The sequence below is a fragment of the Sphaeramia orbicularis genome, chromosome 15 (assembly GCF_902148855.1).
Source record: "Sphaeramia orbicularis chromosome 15, fSphaOr1.1, whole genome shotgun sequence".
NCBI classification, from domain to species: Eukaryota; Metazoa; Chordata; class Actinopteri; order Kurtiformes; family Apogonidae; genus Sphaeramia; species Sphaeramia orbicularis.
In genome coordinates this window covers 20,541,551-20,561,157 of record NC_043971.1, presented here as the reverse complement: position 1 = coordinate 20,561,157, position 19,607 = coordinate 20,541,551, and the positions used below count along the sequence as shown (strand labels likewise).

General features: G+C 35.2%; 1 protein-coding gene across 1 annotated transcript; it reads right to left on the bottom strand.

The window, feature by feature from the left end:
* Positions 1–552: 552 nt before the first annotated feature.
* Positions 553–17,886, bottom strand: gfral (GDNF family receptor alpha like). The gene is made up of 9 exons (XM_030156827.1): positions 17,816–17,886; positions 16,727–16,849; positions 16,155–16,310; positions 15,936–15,995; positions 14,155–14,467; positions 2,648–2,904; positions 2,488–2,568; positions 2,324–2,396; positions 553–2,228 (listed from the first exon to the last, which is right to left on the bottom strand). Exons 1-9 carry the CDS (start codon positions 17,850–17,852, stop codon positions 2,159–2,161), a joined length of 1,170 nt encoding a protein of 389 aa, XP_030012687.1. The 5' UTR covers positions 17,853–17,886; the 3' UTR covers positions 553–2,158.
* Positions 17,887–19,607: the final 1,721 nt, after the last annotated feature.

Sequence of the window (19,607 nt, the reverse complement as noted above, 5' to 3'; positions counted from 1 at the left end):
TCATTACTCTATATTATTTCTCACATTGTTTTTTTTTTTTGGTCCAGTGTGGGATTAAGAGGAGGAATTGTTGAGCTCAAACAAGCAAAACAAACAGCATACACTCCCTCCCTTCACTCATGCATCTAAATGAGAAAGGCGAGGACTCTTGATTATGAAGAAAAAAAAAAAAAACAACTCGAGGATACTGAATGATAATCCCAGTCAGGCTTTTTATTCAGGATTTGTTGGATTCTTAAATCAAGGATATATTTATTTCAACCATTCATTTTAAGAGTAATTAGAATGAAGTAAAGAAGATTATAATGAATGCTATTGCTAATTAGGGGATTTTAAGATGGAAAATTACCACTCTGAGACGAGCCTCGAAGACTGAAATGTTCAGTTTATTTCAAGGTTTTTTGTGCACAAAAAATTCAAGCACGAACATTTAGCGTTTGAGGAGATCTCTATTCAAAAGTTTCTCCTTGCATTAGACACGATGATCCTTTGCTGATGTCTGCCATTGTAATCATTCACAGTCTTGATATCATGTGATTTTTATACCTAATCTTATGAGTAGTGCATACATGGCTTCTACCCAATACACAGTACAGAGCATAAAGAACAACCAGGTCGCTACAGGACAAACAAAGACCACAACAGATTAGGACACAAACATAAGGCTAAATGATATGAACCCAACAGGGACACGTTTTTCTATCAAGGGAAGGCAGATTTATTTGTATAGCACTATTCATGCACAGGGCGATTCACAGTGCTTTACAAAAAAGGAAAAGAGACAAGTTAAAAACACGCAATTACAATTAAAGCAATAAAGCATAAATAATAATCAATTAAAATACAGTAAAAGAGAAGAGTGCAGATAGAACACTTTCAGTTGTTGTATGTACAGTTGAACACAACATTATTAGCAGCTATCACTGCTAATAATGCTAATGAGAATAAGAATAATCTTTCTGTATTCAATTTGCATTGCTTTTTTCCTTGCATTCAACTTCATGTTTTGAGACTTCCACCTGCACTTCATTAATATACTTCTAAAATTAATTAATGCATTAACTTCTTTTTTGTTTCGTTTTGTGTTATACAATGATTTAACCCACATTCTATCATGATATTAGGTCATGTTTCAATTTGTTCTGTGTTGTTTCCACTCTTTCTATGTTTTTTTCTTTTTTTTCTGTTTTGGAAACACTAATGTTCGTTGGAGTGTCTCTCAGTGTGCTAAACAATTAAGTCTTAATCATGGTGTCAGGTGAACATTTCCTTTTATTGGATCCATGGCTTTTGTGTTGTAGTGACAGGGCTTTCTAGTTAATGTCAAAATGATGAAATTCCTTTTGTTCTGTAATATTTCTATATTCAACATATAATTATATTTTATCTTTTGTTCTTACCTTTGTTTCCCCTGACACTTGCAGGCAGTAATCACATCCTTGTCATTTTGGTGTATTTTATTCAGTCACTAACTTCGGTGTAATTTGTGAGTCAGACATCCCACATGTGACAGTGAAATGGATCTGTCTTTGTCTACAAATCATAAGCAATGTTTATCTTTAATAATGAAGTGTAAGTGTGCAGCAAGAGCAATAATCATGCTACTGTCGAGACAGTGGGTTATAGTGATTATGAAGTATTCTAGTCTTTAAGAATGAATTTTAGGATCAGATAGGAGAGAATCAAGCTGTTTTTTGTATTTATTGATGAGGCATTATTAAATGAAGATTACCTGAAGATGTTTGATCAATACACAAGAGATGATGTACTGTAATTCCAGAGAGATGAAATAACATGTTTTTATTTTTTTTAAATGACCTTTGGTTCCTCAAAGAACATGCATCCCATATGTTTTTCATTAAAAATGTCCTTTATCTTGTTTCCCATCTAAGACGTTATTAACATATAGATTATCCTCCATGAAAAAATAAAGCAACACAAGAAGGCATACATAGAATACATCATGTTAAAATCACAATCTTATAAAGTCATGACAGCAAGAAGTGTGTGTGCAGCGTCTGTGAAATTAATTACAACCACTGTGGACAATTCAGATCATCAGCTATATTTAATCAAAATATTAAAACCATGTCACGGTATAACTTGGAGGAGGCCGAAGAAGTGCTGGTTTCATGACACACGTAATGGTGGATAAACCTCAGTGAATAACAACACAATTGCCTTTCTGAAGGGGGTGAAACTTTGTGTTTTCTCTTTTCCTTGATATCCTATGGGACAAGAAGACATTAACCTCTTTAGATTCTGCGCTCAATCGATAATTATATAACAGATTTTTCATATTATACATTGACTCAATACCTACCATATTTTAGTAAAAACAGCCAGAGGCACAGCTCCAATAAGTAGCAGAAAGGCAACAGCATAAAACAGATAATCTGAAAAGACCCAAAACCCACAGTTCAGTAGATTCTAAAAATCACTGAGCAATAAAAGATGAGGATAAAATGCTGAAAAATGAATTATTACCAGTTATACTTTTGGGACCTTTCTCTGTTTCATTAAATTCTGGAGGTTTAGAAGGACCAGTGCTGCTCTTCCTGGGTTTTACTGAAGAGAAAATCAAAAGCCTTAAATAGTCCAATAAGAATATTTGTAAAAAAGACCTATTTTTTAAATTTGTACTCACTGAAGTGTGTTCTGTTATGAAATACTTCACGGACAATGTTGCACAACAGCTGACCATCACTGAATCCTTCTTCACAAGTACAGGGATAATGAAGTACGGTGCCCAAAGTGGCCAAGAATGCCGCTTTACAACGAGAATCTCCACCAAGGATGGAAGCCGGATTCATGTAGGTGAAACAGTCTTCCATGTGGAGGTCAGTGGGGCATTGTGCTTCTTCTGCACGCCAACAGTCGGCTCGGAAAGTGTTCAATAATTTCCTGGATGATGAAGGAAAACAGTTTGGCTTTTGTGTTCGATGTAGAAAAAAATAGATTAAGTTAATGTTAAAATACTGTGAAAAGTGACAAAATGGCTCTAAAGCTGTGAAAATGGGGTCACCTGAAATTTTTAGTAATTGATAGAAATTTAAAAACATTACAAATAAAAAATATATGATGAGTTGACAGCAAGGTTGCAATAGTTTTGGATTTTTCATTATAGTTTAGTTTCATTTAGTTTTGACTTTTTTCTAATTCAGTTACTTTTAATTAGTTTTTAGAGCAGGTTTGCTAGTTTTCATTAGTTTTCATTTTTTTTCTAAATGCTGAGTTTTAGTTTAGTTTTAGTATTAATTTTAGTTTTGTCAAATCTTTTATCTTCCTGGCCGTCATATTCCCATAAATCCTGTACAGGACTCTGTTTTCTCCCCACTTTAGTCTCCATGTTTCCAGGTACAGTGGGGACGAGAAGACAATGCTAAACCACAAGTAACGAGAAGTGATGGACTGTGAAGTGTCGTATGGTGCTGCCAGCTAAAATTGCTTGAGCAAAATAAATCAATTTCATATCAATCTGACACTGACAAAGACGAAAACGAAGGGAATTTTATACATAATTTTTATACGTTTTAGTTAGTTTTGTAAACACACAATACAGTTTCAGTTAGTTATCATTTTTTCTCTTAATTACAGTTTTTATTTATTTCAGTTAATGAAAATGTTTTTTCAATTCTAGTTTTCGTTATTTTGTTGGTTTTCGTTAACGATAATAACCTTGGTTGACAGAGACAATCCCAATGTTTCCAAATTTGGTGGCCAAATGAATGAATTAGATCAAGATTATTATTGTTAACGAAACGTAATGAAATGACGAGAACTAGAATTGAAAAAACATTTTCGTTAACTGAAATAAATAAAAACTATAATTAAAAGAAAAAAACAATAACTAACTGAAATTGTATTGTGTGTTTACAAAACTGACTAAAACATATAAAAATTATGGATAAACTTCCCTTCGTTTTCGTCTTTGTCAATGTCAGATTGATACGAAAGCTATTTATTTCGCTCAAGCAATTTTAGCTAGCGGCACCATACAGCACTTCACGGTACGTCAGTTCTCGTCACTTGTCATTTAGAGTCGTCTTCTGGTCCTCACTCTACCTGGAAACATGGAGACTAAAGTTGGGAGAAAGCAGCAGAGTCCTGTCTGGGATTTATTTGAATATGACAGCGAAAACTAAAAATGAAACTAAAAACTAAACTAAAGCATTTAGAAAAAAAAAAAAAAGAACACTGATAAAAAACTAGCAAACCTGCTCTAAAAATGAATTAAAACTAACTGAATTAGTGAAAAAAAAGTCAAAACTAAATAAAACTAAACTATAATGAACTAGAAGCACTCGGAGAGCGCAGACCTCCGCCAAGGCTGATCATTGCCCCCCCCCCACGCCAAGGAGGTTATGTTTTTGCCAGGGTTTGTTTGTTTGTCTGTCTGTCTGTTTGTTTGTCTGTCCGTTAGTGTGCAACATAACTCAAAAAGTTATGGACAGATTTTGATGAAATTTTCAGGGTTTGTTGGAAATGGGCCCCCCGTGGGCCCCCCCCCCCACCCCCGATCACCACCAAAATTTAATCATTTCTTCCTTATCCCATTTCCAACAAACCCTGAAAATTTCATCAAAATTTGTCCATAACTTTTTGAGTTATGTTGCACACTAACGGACAGACAAACAAACAGACAGACAGACAGACAAACAAACCCTGGCAAAAACATAACCTCCTTGGCGGAGGTAAAAATCCAGAACTATTATAACCTTGAATTAGATTACCAGAGTTCCAAGGGTCAATGTCCCTGTGACCTCATGGCTGTCCTTTCTAATGAATGCATCGTTTCAAAAACACATTTACGCATCGTTTTTTTTCTTTCTCTTTTCATTTGGCAAAACATTCACTTGGACTGATGCATGAATTAATGAAGTTTTGGTGGCCAGAGCTCAACATTGCCACCTCATAAAACACTCTGCACAGAAAACTGCATAAAGAGACTATGTTACATGGAGAATGTACACGTTTGGTTGAACTTTAGGTTCTCATTCCCCTCCTGAAGATGAGATTCAGGATCAAAAGTACGTCAGGTACCACCTTATTCTTCCAAAGTGGAAGGAACCTGCCCCGCCCTCTGTTCGACACTGGGTCAGAGAGGTGATCTCCAACCTTAAACTCGAAAAAATCCAATATACATTACATGGATCTGAACAGAAGTTTCATAAAGTGTGGAAATCTTTTTTAATCTTTTTTGACAATCCTACGACACATGTACAAGGCCCTTAACAAGTCAAGATGTATGTGTATGTGACACTCTGATATGTGACTTTATTTATATTTACAGTGCCATATTGTATATGCATATAGTTTTAGTGACAGCAGGAGGTTTGGGAGGGTTAAGCGGGTTTTGTTAATTTTTTTTTTTTTCTTTCTTTCTTTGTTTTTTTCTCTTTTTTATGCGTTTGAATACCTGTGTATATTCTGTAGTTGAAATTTAACCCGTAAAGACCCACTGTTACTTTTCCGACAGTCCCCAAATGATTTTTTCTCTCTATTTAACCTTTCTTAAGCAATTTATCAGTATTTATTATAACATTGTCTATCTGTATTTTGCGTTTCTTCAATAAAAATCAGGTATTTTCTCATATGTTATTAACTGATCATGTGGATGTTCATAAAAGCTCAGATTAAAGTTAATTGTCATATCAGAAACAGAGAAAAATGAAAAAAAAAAAAAAGTGACTTTTTCAACAAAATCTCTCATTAACTGATCCAACTCCATGGGTTTTACTGGTGAATCAATGTTGTAGAAGATGACGGTGTTTCCATGGTAACTACAGAGTTTCTGAACATCCAAATGGGTCATATCTGATGACCATGAAAAGATGACAAACTGTATTTTACACCAATTATTTACATGTATTGATAGGATTAATGGATCTGAAGTTATTAAACATTTTATATTGGTAGATGATTTTGGTCGCCAGTGGTTGTTTGGGTCTTTATGGGTTAATAAATATATCTAAACAGAAAAATACATCAGATTAATGGGCAAAAATAAGTACAGGTTTTAATATTTCTACTTGAAAATATTCATCATTTGTGTGTTTAGACTTGATGATGCACTGACCTGAACTGAACTCATATTAACACTATTTTGTGGTATTCTTAAGTGAGTCCTTGAGCCTCCCTGTAGCCAGTGTAAAATAAAAAAGAAGCCTAGACTCTTTTATTCATGGTGAAGGTCAGGTAGTGAACACCAGCAGGGGCCAAGGCTGAGGGTTTCTCATACTCTGCAGCCGTGGAGACCGAGGTTACACTCTAAAAAATGATTCATGGGGTTAGTAAGTTAAGCTTAAAATCAAGAGCTTTCTCTGCTTAAAAAAATTAAGTTTGTTACATGTACACATTTAAATCAGATGATAAGTTATTTTATTAAGTTGGTCTAAATGAAAAACAAAGAAAACACTCTTAACTTAATAACATATTGATTTTGAACAGACATTTCTGCCTTTAACTTAACAAAGAAATATATTAAGTTAGTACAGCTTAAAAATCTTGTAAGCTTCCTCTAAAAGCTGAGTACAAAGCTGACGAGCCTGGACATGTTTTGCTGACAGACCACGCCTACCACAAGAAAAGGAGGGAAGCACAGAAAAAAAAGGGAGAAACATGATTTTGCACAGAACTTTACCGAACTTTAAGGCTTGATAGAATTTAGCTTTGTTTCTGCAACAGTAGTTTTAATTATTCAAGGACTGAATAATACACATTTTGCTCCTTTCTAATTTAAAATTGTAGTATACATTGTTGCGTATTTGCTGCATTGCATTGTGGGTATTGGGTATATTGTTGAAAACGTGTTCTTTTATGTGCAGGGGTTCAGCAGGGTTGTGATGTTGGTGTTAATTTTGAGTTAAAGGTCCCGTATTATGCAAATCTCACTTTGTGACAGTTTTCTTATAGTAGTGTGTGTTGCAGTAGCCTCATTATGAGGTTCGAATTTGAAAACTGTCTGTTTCTTCCCTGCCTTGCTACACCACATTTTGTGAAAATGCCTGCTCAAAGGGCCGAGTTTGAGTTGGGTCCGCTTATGACGACATAAGCGGATTTAACTCCTCCCCCTGACTGTGCCCCCACCCTGCATGAAAAGGTAAGCCCCGCCCTGGCAAAATACCTCTTGGACAACAAACATGGCGAAGGCGAGACACGCAAGTTGTGGTGTTGTTGGCTGCACACACCAACACGAAAGTTTATTTTTGCTCCCCACTTCCGAGCCTCTCCGTAAAAAGTGGCTGGATTATATCTGTGATGGTCATGTTCCAAACAACATTCCCAAACGCTTGTATGTGTGTCCCCGGCATTTCACGGACGAGTGTTTTTCGAACATGGGCCCATACAGCTCCAGCTTAGCACAAAGACTCCGAATCCAGAAGGACGCAGTACCAACGCTTCGTGACCCAAGTACAAGTGTGGGAGATGTAAGTTCTTATCATTTTTTTTGTATCTTTACTGCATAACCCTACATTACGGATAAGCTGGTGGTTGATGTGTACGTCTAACGTTAGCATGGCAGCTAACATAGCTCGGTTACTGCTGCTAACGTTTTCGCCCCTGTTAACATGCAAGAGCTGATAATATCAAGAGACATTCAACACAACTACTTTGAACACGGGCCTTTTGTGGTTGGCATCAGTATAGTTAGCATCAAGCTTGTTAGTAGGTGCCTGCATTAGTGGCGGCAGGCGTCTTTCCGTGTCAGGTCCACGAACCCGACACAACACTGCCGTTTTCCGTCGGGGCTCAATCACGCTTCAAGGCAAAGAAAGCTGGTGTTTGGAAAGACGTTCTGTCTGAGACATGTGTATGATGGCTTCACAGTCAACATTAGCGCGTAGTACCGCTAGCGTAAGCTGCGTCCTGTCCCAGAGAGGGGAGGGGGAGTGGGCGTGGACAGATGCGTTCATTTGCATACCCGGAAGCAGGCCCAGAAACAGCCTGTTCTGAGGAGGGCTGGTGAGAGGGACTTTTTCGACTGCTGAAACTCCGAAAAAAGGATGATTTTGGGGCGAACAAACTTAAATACTATGTTTTTGGGCTTCTGAGACCTATATGACGTGACTGAAAAATAGCATAATACGGGACCTTTAATGTGTGCATGCTAATGTTTACTGGCTTTTTTGTGTTTATTTTTTTTTTATTTTTATAGAACTGCACCATGAGTCAGAGCCATAGGCCAAACAGTGCCTTTCCTGTTTATTGTTGATTGCAGTTAAATTGCTTAATGTAACTCCTCACTGCTCAACAAATATAAATTAATATCTGCAAGAACATGAGAACAATAGTACTGTGTACATTTGAGATATTAACATGCAGACAAATTTAGTAAGTTAGTTGCGCAGAGAATTAAACGGGTCAGTCATATAACTGGAATTTCCATGTGGAATTTCTTCTGATGTATAGAAATAAGTTAGACCAACTAAAAAAATTAAAGAAACTACTTGTATGAACATTTTGGAGTAGAATGAAAGTAAAACAATGAGTCAATATAACTAAATGGAGTAGTTTTTACATAATTAAAATTAAGTTGGTTTGACTTAATTAAGCTCGTAGAGTAAAAAGCAAATCATGTTGTTTGTACTAAAGTAATAGAGTTTACTTAACTAGAGAAGTCTTGTGGCATTTAAGCAATTTGCCAAGTTGAAATAACTTAAAAAGATTAATGGAAATTGTTACCTCAATTTTTTTACGTTGAGCCTATTAATCATTTTTTAGAGTGTATAATAGTTTTGGATTTTTCATTATAGTTCAGTTTTATTTAGTTTTAGACTTTTTTTCTCTAATTCAGTTAGTTTTAATTCGTTTTTACAGCAGGTTTGCTAGTTTTATTTGTTTTTTTCTAAATGCTTAGTTTTTTCATATCTTTTATCTTCCTCACCATCATATTCAAAGAAATCCCATACAGGACTCTGCTGCTTTCTCCCAACTTCAGTCTCCATGTTGGCAGGCAGAGTGGGGACGAGTCTGAACAAGCGACGAGAAATGACGAAATGTAGCTAAAACTGCTCGAGCGAAATAAATCGATTTCATATCAATCCCACATTGACAAAAACGAAAACGAAGGAAACTTTATCTTTCAATTTTATACATTTCAGTTAGTTTGGTAAGCACACAATACAGTTTCAGTTAGTTATCATTTTTCCTTTTAATTATATTTTTTAACCATTTCAGTTAGCGAAAATGTTTTTTCTATTCGGGTTTTGGTCATTTCGTTAGTTTTCATTTTTGATAATAACTTTGGTGGAGACAACTTTCAGCATGTTGAGCTATGGTGTTTGATGTTTTCTTCTACAGTGGTCAGTTGGTGATGCTTCCTTGTGTTGTGTTGTTATCTTGTGGTGGTGGAGTGGTATAAACTATGCTAACAGGATATACAGGCACGGAAAAATAATTAGACCATCAAAAGTCATCAAAAACAATGATTATGCAATCAAGTACTTACTCCTGTGTGTATTATGTGACTAAAGCAGACAGAAAATAAAACATGGAATGCCTAAAAGCACTGTTTTTGGCAGTACAATGCCATAGTTATTCATGTAAGAACTGAAGTGATTTTGGTTATTATCAAGAAAACCATGGAAAATGTCTAGATATCAGCTCTGAAATTAAACTATTATGAGCTATTTTTGCTGTTATTATTATATTTGTCCAAACAATCGCACCTTTAGTTGTACCAGGCATTAAAATGAACAAGAAATTGAGGAAAACAAGGGTGATCTAATAATTTTTTCTGTGACTGTATAAATCCCTGATATCCCTGGTCGGTATAATTACATCAGACTGATCAAAGGTCAAAGGTCAGACAAAGAACAGCCTTAGGACCTCCATGTTGGGAGTTGGGGTCGGTTACCTCATTCAGTAAAATTTAGGGATCATGGAAACTTTTTGGAGCTTTATTCTCCCATCAAGGAGAAGGAGACAACGGTGAGTAAGTTAGTGATTTATCAATAATTTATGAAGGAATAAAGTTTCTGTGATAATGATATGCTACTGTGTTTGCCACTTTTCTGACCAAACTATTCACTTTGGGGACAATTCCAAATAGGACTAGGATAGGACTGTCTCTTGAATGTATAAATTAGAATATATAATGAATAAATAAATTAATAAATATGTAACATTTACAAAACATTTACATTTACAAAGAGAAAAATGTGGATTTGTGAGTATTTTATATGTTATTATGATAGTATTTTACTGGTCTGACCCACTTGAGATTGAATTGGTCTGCATATGGAACCTGAACTAAAATAACTGTTTATTTCTTAATATCTATTTTTGCATTTCACAACGTCATCCCAAGGGCCAGACTGGACCCTTTGGTGGGTCGGATTTGGCCCACGGGCCGCATGTTTGACACCTGTGTTTTAGGTAATCGCCTCACAGTTTGGACATATTTTCAGTACGGACGACAACCGCTTCTGCTGACAAACAGTTATGTTCGTCGGAAGTCTTGACCTTATATGTGCAAATGTCGTGACGTAACTAGTTATGAAATGTAACAAATTAAGAAAGAATTAAAACGGGTTGTAGAAATCTACTATTTTTGCCAAAATTAATATAAATACAGGGTGGGGAAGCAAAATTTACAATGAACATTTAGTTGTTTTTTCTCAGCAGGCACTACGTCAATTGTTTTGAAACCAAACATATACTGATGTCATAATCATACCTAACACTATTATCCATACCTTTTCAGAAACTTTTGCCCATATGAGTAATCAGGAAAGCAAACGTCAAAGAGTGTGTGATTTACTGAATGCACTCGTTACACCAAAGGAGATTTCAAAAATAGTTGGAGTGTCCATAAAGACTGTTCATAATGGAAAGAAGAGAATGACTATGAGCAAAACTATTACGAGAAAGTCTGGAAGATACTATTAAAGAAGAATGGGAGAAGTTGTCACCTGAATATTTGAGGAACACTTGCGCAAGTTTCAGGAAGCGTGTGAAGGCAGTTATTGAGAAAGAAGGAGGACACATAGAATAAAAACATTTTGTATTATGTCAATTTTCTTGTGGCAAATAAATTCTCATGACTTTCAATAAACTAATTGGTCATACACTGTCTTTCAATCCCTGCCTCAAAATATTGTAAATTTTGCTTCCCCACCCTGTAAATGGTGGCATTATTCAAAGGGAATCAAAACATTATTTGTCTTTCACCCTTAACTGCAATTTTTTTTCTCCAAAATATGTTGTTGCCCATAAATTTGGAATAAAATGTCTTTTTACCTCTTTTCATGAAATGGTTGTGAATATTAAAGTGTGACTGGGACTCAGTGTATAATCATTGTACCTGGTTAAAGGTGATTACTGATGTGTATAAATAGGAATAAAAAGAGCAATGTGTCTGAAAAAAAAATTATTCCAACTTTGTGAGCAACAGAGTATATGAAAATAAAAATATCCCAAATGAAGGTGATTCATGGTTGTTTTCTCACTAAAAACCTATATATATATGTAGGTTTTTAAGAGGTTTTGGACAGGCTGCCTGACCTTCTGTTATAATATGATATTATACCAGATTTACTGTAGATAGTGAGTTTCACCTTTTTTTCAGTCATAGTTGGGCCTCATTTTGAACAAAGTGATCAGTGAGAGGTGAAGCTTTGGGGACTATTTTTTATTTTATTTTTTTAAATCTAAAAACCAGAAAGCTGAACTTGATCGTTTTTTTTGCACCACATCAAATGGTAAAAATGACACAATTCCCTTTCAGAATATCTTAACTCAAAAGGTCGGAGAACATGGGACTGCTTTTACAATTTGTCTATATTTTCAGGCTGTAGAAGATCTACCCTGCTGTACAGCGTTTGTCTAATCACAGGCATTGTCTGACCAGTCGAGCAGTTAAATACGCAACTGAAAGCTGTGATTACTGATTGCTGTTTGGACTCCATCAGAAGCAAAATGGCCATGATTGTCTCAGTGTGGAGTGTTGGAAAAGTGGCTTCAATTTTCTTTAACAGCAAGAAACAACATCAGAATAATATATTGTAACATTTAGTGATTTGGACTGAGAGGAGCGAGCTGCAGGAGGAGGGTGTGTATTTCATAAGTGGGTGTTTTATTCTTTTTCACCTTTAAATATTAACTCTTTAGGTGCCAGAGTTTAAAAAAAGGAAAAAAAATTGACAGCAAGATTTCAAAAAGCTCCATATTGGAAGAGGAGATAAAGTCAAATTGTAAATAACAAAAATATTAAGTTTGATCCAAAGTTTATGATGGGAGTAAATTTACTCATCACAGCCATATTAGATTGTGAAACTTAGTAAAATTGAACTTTACATGGAAGTTTTCTTTGTTTTTGTTTTTTTCATCTTATCCTTTAAATAAATGAACTTAAACATGAGTAGAAAGTAAAATGCAGTTAGTTTTAGTCACTTTTTTAGCCAAGCAGCTGAGTAGGTAAATCTATCCTTACCCATCCAAATTAAAACTTAACAAGAGATCTCATTCCTTTTCTACCTTCCATCCCCTGTGCCTCATTTTGTCACTGCTAAGACATAATTATGCTCCTATATTTGCTATTTATAACACAATCAAAACCATGAAAGGTGAAAAATCAGCAACAACACATCATGCTTACTGTATAATTAACTGACAGAGTCAATCCCATGATGCCATATGTACAAATAAGCTGATTATTTCTTGATAACAAGAAATAATCAGACTCATCTCTGTATTAACAAGTGGTTCCAGGCACAACAACCCCCCCCCCGCACGTATTGTAGCTTATTTTGTCATCAATCCAGCTGATGTCATCATGTCTATGCATGTGCTGATGCCAGCATATCAGTTACCTCTATATATGTGCCAAGTTTGAAGTAAATTGAAAAAAAAATTGCTGTTTTTATACACATTTGATTTTTTTTTTTTTTTCTTTTTTTCTTTTTTATGGGCTCAGCTGGCTGACAGGCAGCTGTATGTACCGATAAGGCAGCAGCCGACACCAACTGTACTCCCAGTCATCATTGCCCATTTTTCTGACACCCTTGCTTGTGTATCCTCTTTTATTTGGACATGTTACCAGGGAGTATCTCACACCACTTTTTTTTTTTTTTCTACTTGTCTTGTCCAGCATCCCAACAGCATATAGACATTTGAAATTCCGCCCATTATAAGTAAATGGGAGGAAAAAAAAAGATTTAAAAAATGAATTTAAAATTTGAACTTTGACCTACTTTTACCAAAATGTAATCACATCTATTCTGGTTCACTTGCCATCTATAAACCCAATTTGGTATGAATTCAACAAATATTTTTGTTGCTACAGACATTTGAAATTTCACCCATTATAAGTAAATGGAAAAAAAAAAGATTTTAAAAATTCATACAAAATTTGAACTTTGACCTACTTTTCCCAAAATGTAATCAGATCTATTCTGGTTCACTGGCAATCTATAAATCCAAATTAGGTATGAATTCAACAAATAGTTTTTCTGTTACAGATTTGTGAAATTTTGTCCATTATAAGTAAATGAAAGTAAATAAATAAATAAATAAATAATAGTAATAATTCATAAAAAATTTAAACTTTGACCAATTTTTTTTTTTTTCCAAAATATAATGACATCTATTCTGGGTCTCTGAGTGCTAATAAAGAAAGCAAGAAACAAACAAACAAATAAACTTACCCCTTGCCTGCCCTTTGGGGGCTGGGGTAATAAACTTTTCTCACTCACTCACTCACTCACTCACTCACTCACTCACTCACTCACTCACTAAACCGGCTGGGGACTATTCACTTTGAATAGAAACATGCCTGACATGGTGTTAGGATTGAAGGGGGGGCACATGTCCGCCATCTATTGGTGGGAGGTGGTAACAAGATTTGGCCACTATCTGGAACTATGGTCTGTTTCATTCAGTTATGTTGAATGCCAGACTATTGTAAAGCTGCCGCTTAAAGTGTTAATATTTGATATATAAATAGTTTGCATTTATCTCAAACCTAAGAAAAATAAGAATGTTTTTATGTGTTTTGAGGTAAATAACCTGTCATAGCCCAAATGGAGTACCCTCACAACCCATTAGGAAATCACTGGAATAAATTAAACACAGTTGGGCTGATTCTCAAACTTTTTTTTTTTTTTCCTGGTTGTATCAGACATATTGAAGACAATCCCATCTGTTATATACCTGCAGTGCTGGTCTTGAACACAGCTCTTAACTGTGTCCTGACACTTCCAGGTCTCTGCGCCACATGTACCAGTGGGCAGATAAGCTTTGACTTGCAGACACTCTTCATCAGACACCTCACACTCACACATGACCAGCATATCTGCAACATTTTGCGGCATCCTCCTGTAAAACTGCTGAGTTGTTTCCCGGCAGCGGTTTTGGTCACATGGTATCGTGCACACCTGCAGAACAGGTGTCATGTACTTGTTGCAAACTGTATCACTAATACAGCGAGTTATATGTTCCAAGCAGGATCCAGAACCATCATGTACTAGAAGATAAAATATGCATGTCATAATTAAGGCCTTCATAACCTGTTGTTTGTATGTAATTACCTCAAAACTATGGAGAGAAATGTGTTTCTTTATTCATCAATCAAAAAGAATGGGTTTGCAATTAAAAAGAATAGATTTGCAACCAAAAAAGAGATTTTGAGAGCAAAAGACAGTGAGTGGCAATCAAAAAAAAAAAGATCATTTTGCTTATAAATCAGTCCTCATTGCTTGTGAGTTAAAAACTTTTGCTTGAGACTTTCCACACTCTGCTCAGGCTGTGAATGTACAGGCTGTAGCTGACGATATTTAGTGTAATTTGTTACTTATGGGACGCATTTCAACGTCAAAGAGCAGCAGACTATCAACTGACCTCCCAGGAACAGAACACAACGGAGAAGTGGGTTTAAGGTAGAAGCTGGAGCCGGTGCTGGAGCCAGGTCAAACCCACCAATAGAAACTCTTCTTTCATCCATCAGCGTAGGCCCCGCCCATTAAGTGCAGTTAAATTTGCAAGCAAAACTTTTGAAGTTGCAAACAAAGAGGAGTGATTTTCAAGCAAAACTTTTGAAGTCTCAAGCAAAAGTTTTAAACTCACAAGCAATGAGGACTGATTCATAAGCAAAATGATTGTTTTTTTTTTGTTTTTTTTTTGATTGCCACTTACTGTCATTTGCTCTCAAATCTCTTTTTTTTGTTTTGCCAAAATTTTTTTATTTAAATTTTTATCATTTTAACAAACATACAACAAACAGTGCATATATCAGATCCATGCAACCTGTTGACTACAAACACAAACATTATTATATTTACAAAAAAAAATAAAAAATTTTACAAAATACAGAAATCTGAGCATCCACCTTCAGAAGCCACAGTGGTAACTTTTTCAAATGTTTACATTGTCTTCCAACAAATTTAGATTCTTAGCATACATAATGAAAGGATTCCAAACACATTCAAATGACTCCTGTTTGCTCTTAAGAATATAGGACATTTTTTCTAGTGGAAGGCTAGAAAGCATCTGCTGTATCTGCTGACTAACAGCTGGTTTATGAGTTCTTTTCCAAAATAATGAAATGCATTTTTTTAGCAATAAGTAGACTGAAGTCTATGAAAATCTGTTCATTTGTTGTATATTTATGTTTTCTGGATATATGCCAAACAGAAATAACTTTGGGTCTAATATGACTTGTTTAGAAATAATTTTTTCAATTATTTCCCTGATTTCCCTCCAGAACAATGCAGTTTGTCGACAATACCAAACACAGTGAACCAGTGTTCCTTTGCATTCTGAACATTTGGAGCATACATCAGGTATATTCTTATTATATGGGTTGACATCTACTGGCTCAAATCTCTTTTTTGGTTGCAAATCTATTCTTTTTAATTGCAAATCCATTCTTTTTGATTGATGAATAAAGAAACAAATTTCTCTCCATACAAAACCGCATTAAATAATGACTTTACCGTAGCCTATTAAACCACTAGACTTCCAGTCCAGTGCCTGGCTTCTCTTCTGTTGCGTTGCTGCACAAACAAAACGAAACATAATAAAGCACTTCTCCAACCCTAACGCTCATTTTGCCCCACAATAGTTTTCATTCACTCATCAGACCATGCTTTGGTAAACACAAATGTAATTTCAGCTATAAATGCTTATCTCACAGAAGACTGAGAAGACTGCACCTGGCTTTTGGAGGCATTGTGTGGCCAGTACCGGTACAGAGTCACAACGCTCCTCCTCCTGAGCACACAAGCAGCCTCGCAGTGAAGGGAATTGGCCCAATATTGCCTGGATGGTCATGTTACAAACCTCTGAGGCTTTTATTTGGCACCCTTCATCTTGAATGACACAAACAGAAGAGCAAAGCAGAATAACAGGATTTTCCATTAGTGGGTAAGCCTTGTTTGTACAACAGGTGTTATCTACAAACTGTACATGCTGCTATGACATTCTCTGTCATATGAAGGCCATTTGTAGTTAAAAAAAAAAAAAAGAAATAGCAGGAAACATAAAAACCATGCATTTCACTCACTACCTATTTTACTTATTATCAAATCGTGCAGATTCATGTATTTTCCTCCAGGCTATTGCCACTGTTATTACATTTAAGCAATACCCCAAGAGGCGCAATTCAGTTAAACAGCCACAGGCTTCCGGAGGTGATGCTATTATACTTCAACACCAGCAAATATAAGCCTCACACTATGTTCCAGTCTGAACAGAACATGTAAATAAATCATACATTTACCGTTACCTGCACAGTTGTCGTCATCAAGTGCTTTTTGAGTCCTGCATAAATCTGACATGCAGATTTTTACAGTAGCCAAACAATCAGAGGGTGAAATCCCAATGCTGGATATCTGAGGAAGTACAATTCCTGAAAGACAAATAGAATGTATTGCTTTATTTTGATCATCTGTTTGATATTCACCTATTACTTAAGTTTCAAGTGAAATCTGCTTTTGTTGGAGTTTGTCTTTAGTTTTTTTTTAGTTGACGTCTCTGACTGCACACAGACTTTTTACATATGGGTGCTTCTATGAGACTGGGTTCATTTTAGTATCTGGCAATTTGCCAGTTTTTTTAGACCCAATAATAAAAGAGACGTTTAGACATATTTCCACCTGTTGATAACCTTAGATAAATGCAAAAAAAAAAAAAAAAAAAAAAATTATACTCTTGCTCTGAGCCATCCCAAAATTTATGCATTTTTAATCAAATATCGGGGCCAAAAAATTAGGACATGAAAAGCTACCTTGGTGTCAGTGCATTTGATCTGGAAAACATGGCTTGAAATGGTCTTATATACCGCTATAAATAAAGACACTCTGTTAAATTTGATGATCCTAGTGGTTTTTCTAATCCAGACATGCAGGTTTTTCATGAATCTCAGTCTCATTCCAGGTTTTGTGCGTAACCCATCGTGTCCACTCACCTTACATGCGGAACCTGCCCAATTAAACACAAACAAATTGTATTTTTGCCTTATATAATTAGTTTGATTCCCAAAATGTACCTGTGAGAGAATAAAAAGACATTCGAAAAAGCAGAAGTGAGTAATTTTCGTGTTCTTTTTTACCGTGTTACATGCAGATTTTTGTATAAAAATAATATAAAAATGTGTTTTATCTGAAAAATTGTTTCTTTTTTTTTTATCTCACTAAACATTTATTTTTAAAATACACCCAAAGTGATTCTAAACTTGCTTCATAACATTAATCTGGTTTGAATTTTTAGCCCCCATGTCCTGTTTTTAGGGACCAGTTTCATAGAATCACCCACATACACAAGTCAAACCTTTTTTTTCTAGAAAAGCAGTACCTCAACCATGAAAAACACTCACCAAGTATCACTGCAGCCTCCAGACGTATTAGTTGCATGATGAATCAGGCAGACAGTGGACACAGCTCTGCCACCGCTGGTCTGCTGCTGATCTGTCCTTGTTGTTGATGTCGCTATTTACTCTGGGATACACCCCCCCAAGTCAACAGGATGTTACACATTTACTGGACGCTGCACTTTGCCTCATAGAATTTAATGAAATAAGATGCAATCCAACCAACCACTGACAAAAAAAAAAAAAAAAAGCAGGAACAGTGAATATTTGGTTATAAATAATTCATCTCCACAGTTCAGTTATCTACCAAAGACAAAGATATTTGCATAATTAAGGGATGGATAGATGCACATATTCACCTGCCATCCACAATAGCTTGCTTTCTTTCTTTCTTTCTTTCTTTCTTTCTTTCTTTCTTTCTTTCTTTCTTTCTTTCTTTCTTTCTTTCTTTCTTTCTTTCTTTCTTTCTTTCTTTCTTTCTTTCTTTCTTTCTTTCTTTCTTTCTTTCTTTAAATAACTGAAATACCGCATGAATTTGACTCCAACAGAGAAATAGAAATGCAATGCACACAGGGCAGCACTTTATTAACAAAACACCTTGTGCACAAACACAGACATAGGGAAAAGAACAAACAAACAAAAACAAACAAACAAAAATATAAAAAAACTACTATATTCATTTCAAAACCTCACCACAACAGAAACACAAAGCCAAGTAAATGTAAACGCAAAGTGGCTGATGAGATGAGGTAGAGCTGTGATGACACTGGATTCGAGGTTTTCCAATAAAAACATAGAATAATACATATATTTCATTAAATTAAACAAAATGTTACACCTCAGTTGAAGGTAAAAGTGAAATAGTTAAATATATAAAGTTCCTCATGCATATCACACAAGATACTGTTGGTGGATTTCCACTCAATATGACAAATATGTGTGAAATTTTCAGACACGAAATACAAAATGTTAGCACAACTGCTGCAAAGAAGCATTAATAGACAGGGATTATCACAGTTTTGAACAAAGCGACTCCAACATAAAGTGTTTTATAGGCTGTTTCAATGAGGGGTTTGTAATCCATCATATTTACTGCATTCAGCTTAAAAAAAATAAATAAATAAATAAATAATATTTTCATTTCAATTTAGCAGCCATGAGTGCATTGAATTAATTTAGCAGTATTTCATGTAATATACATTTCACTGCATTGTTATTTTTCAGTATTCTCAAAAATAAGTAAATACATAGATTAAAAGAAAACTGAAAAGAAAAAAAAAAAATTCTAGAGATTTTATTTACAAAAATGGAAATTCAGCACAGACCACTGAAAATACAGTAAGTACACCTGAATATCTGTTAAATACAGAACCAAATACTGTAGCTTTGTTATTGGAGCAAAAATAGATTAAAAAGCAGCACAAATATACATGTTGTCAAGTCGTCATGGCCGTTAATGATGATGATGTCACAGTCTGATAAATAAATAAATACGTACATACATACATACATACATACATACAAAAAATATATATATTATTTGGATTTTTATGGAGCCCCTTTGGTGACATGTGAGGAAAAAATTTAATGCATGGCCATGAGATAAGTAATGCATGGCCATGAGTTACTAATGCGTGGCCATTACTTTAATCGAAGTATATCACGGTAGTTCATATAAAAATGAAAATAAAATGAAATCAAATTGAGGTGTTCCATATTGGTAAGAACATCAAATTAGTGTGCTACGCTATACAGCACAGGTGTCAAACATGCGGCCCGGGGTCCAATCTGGCCCGCT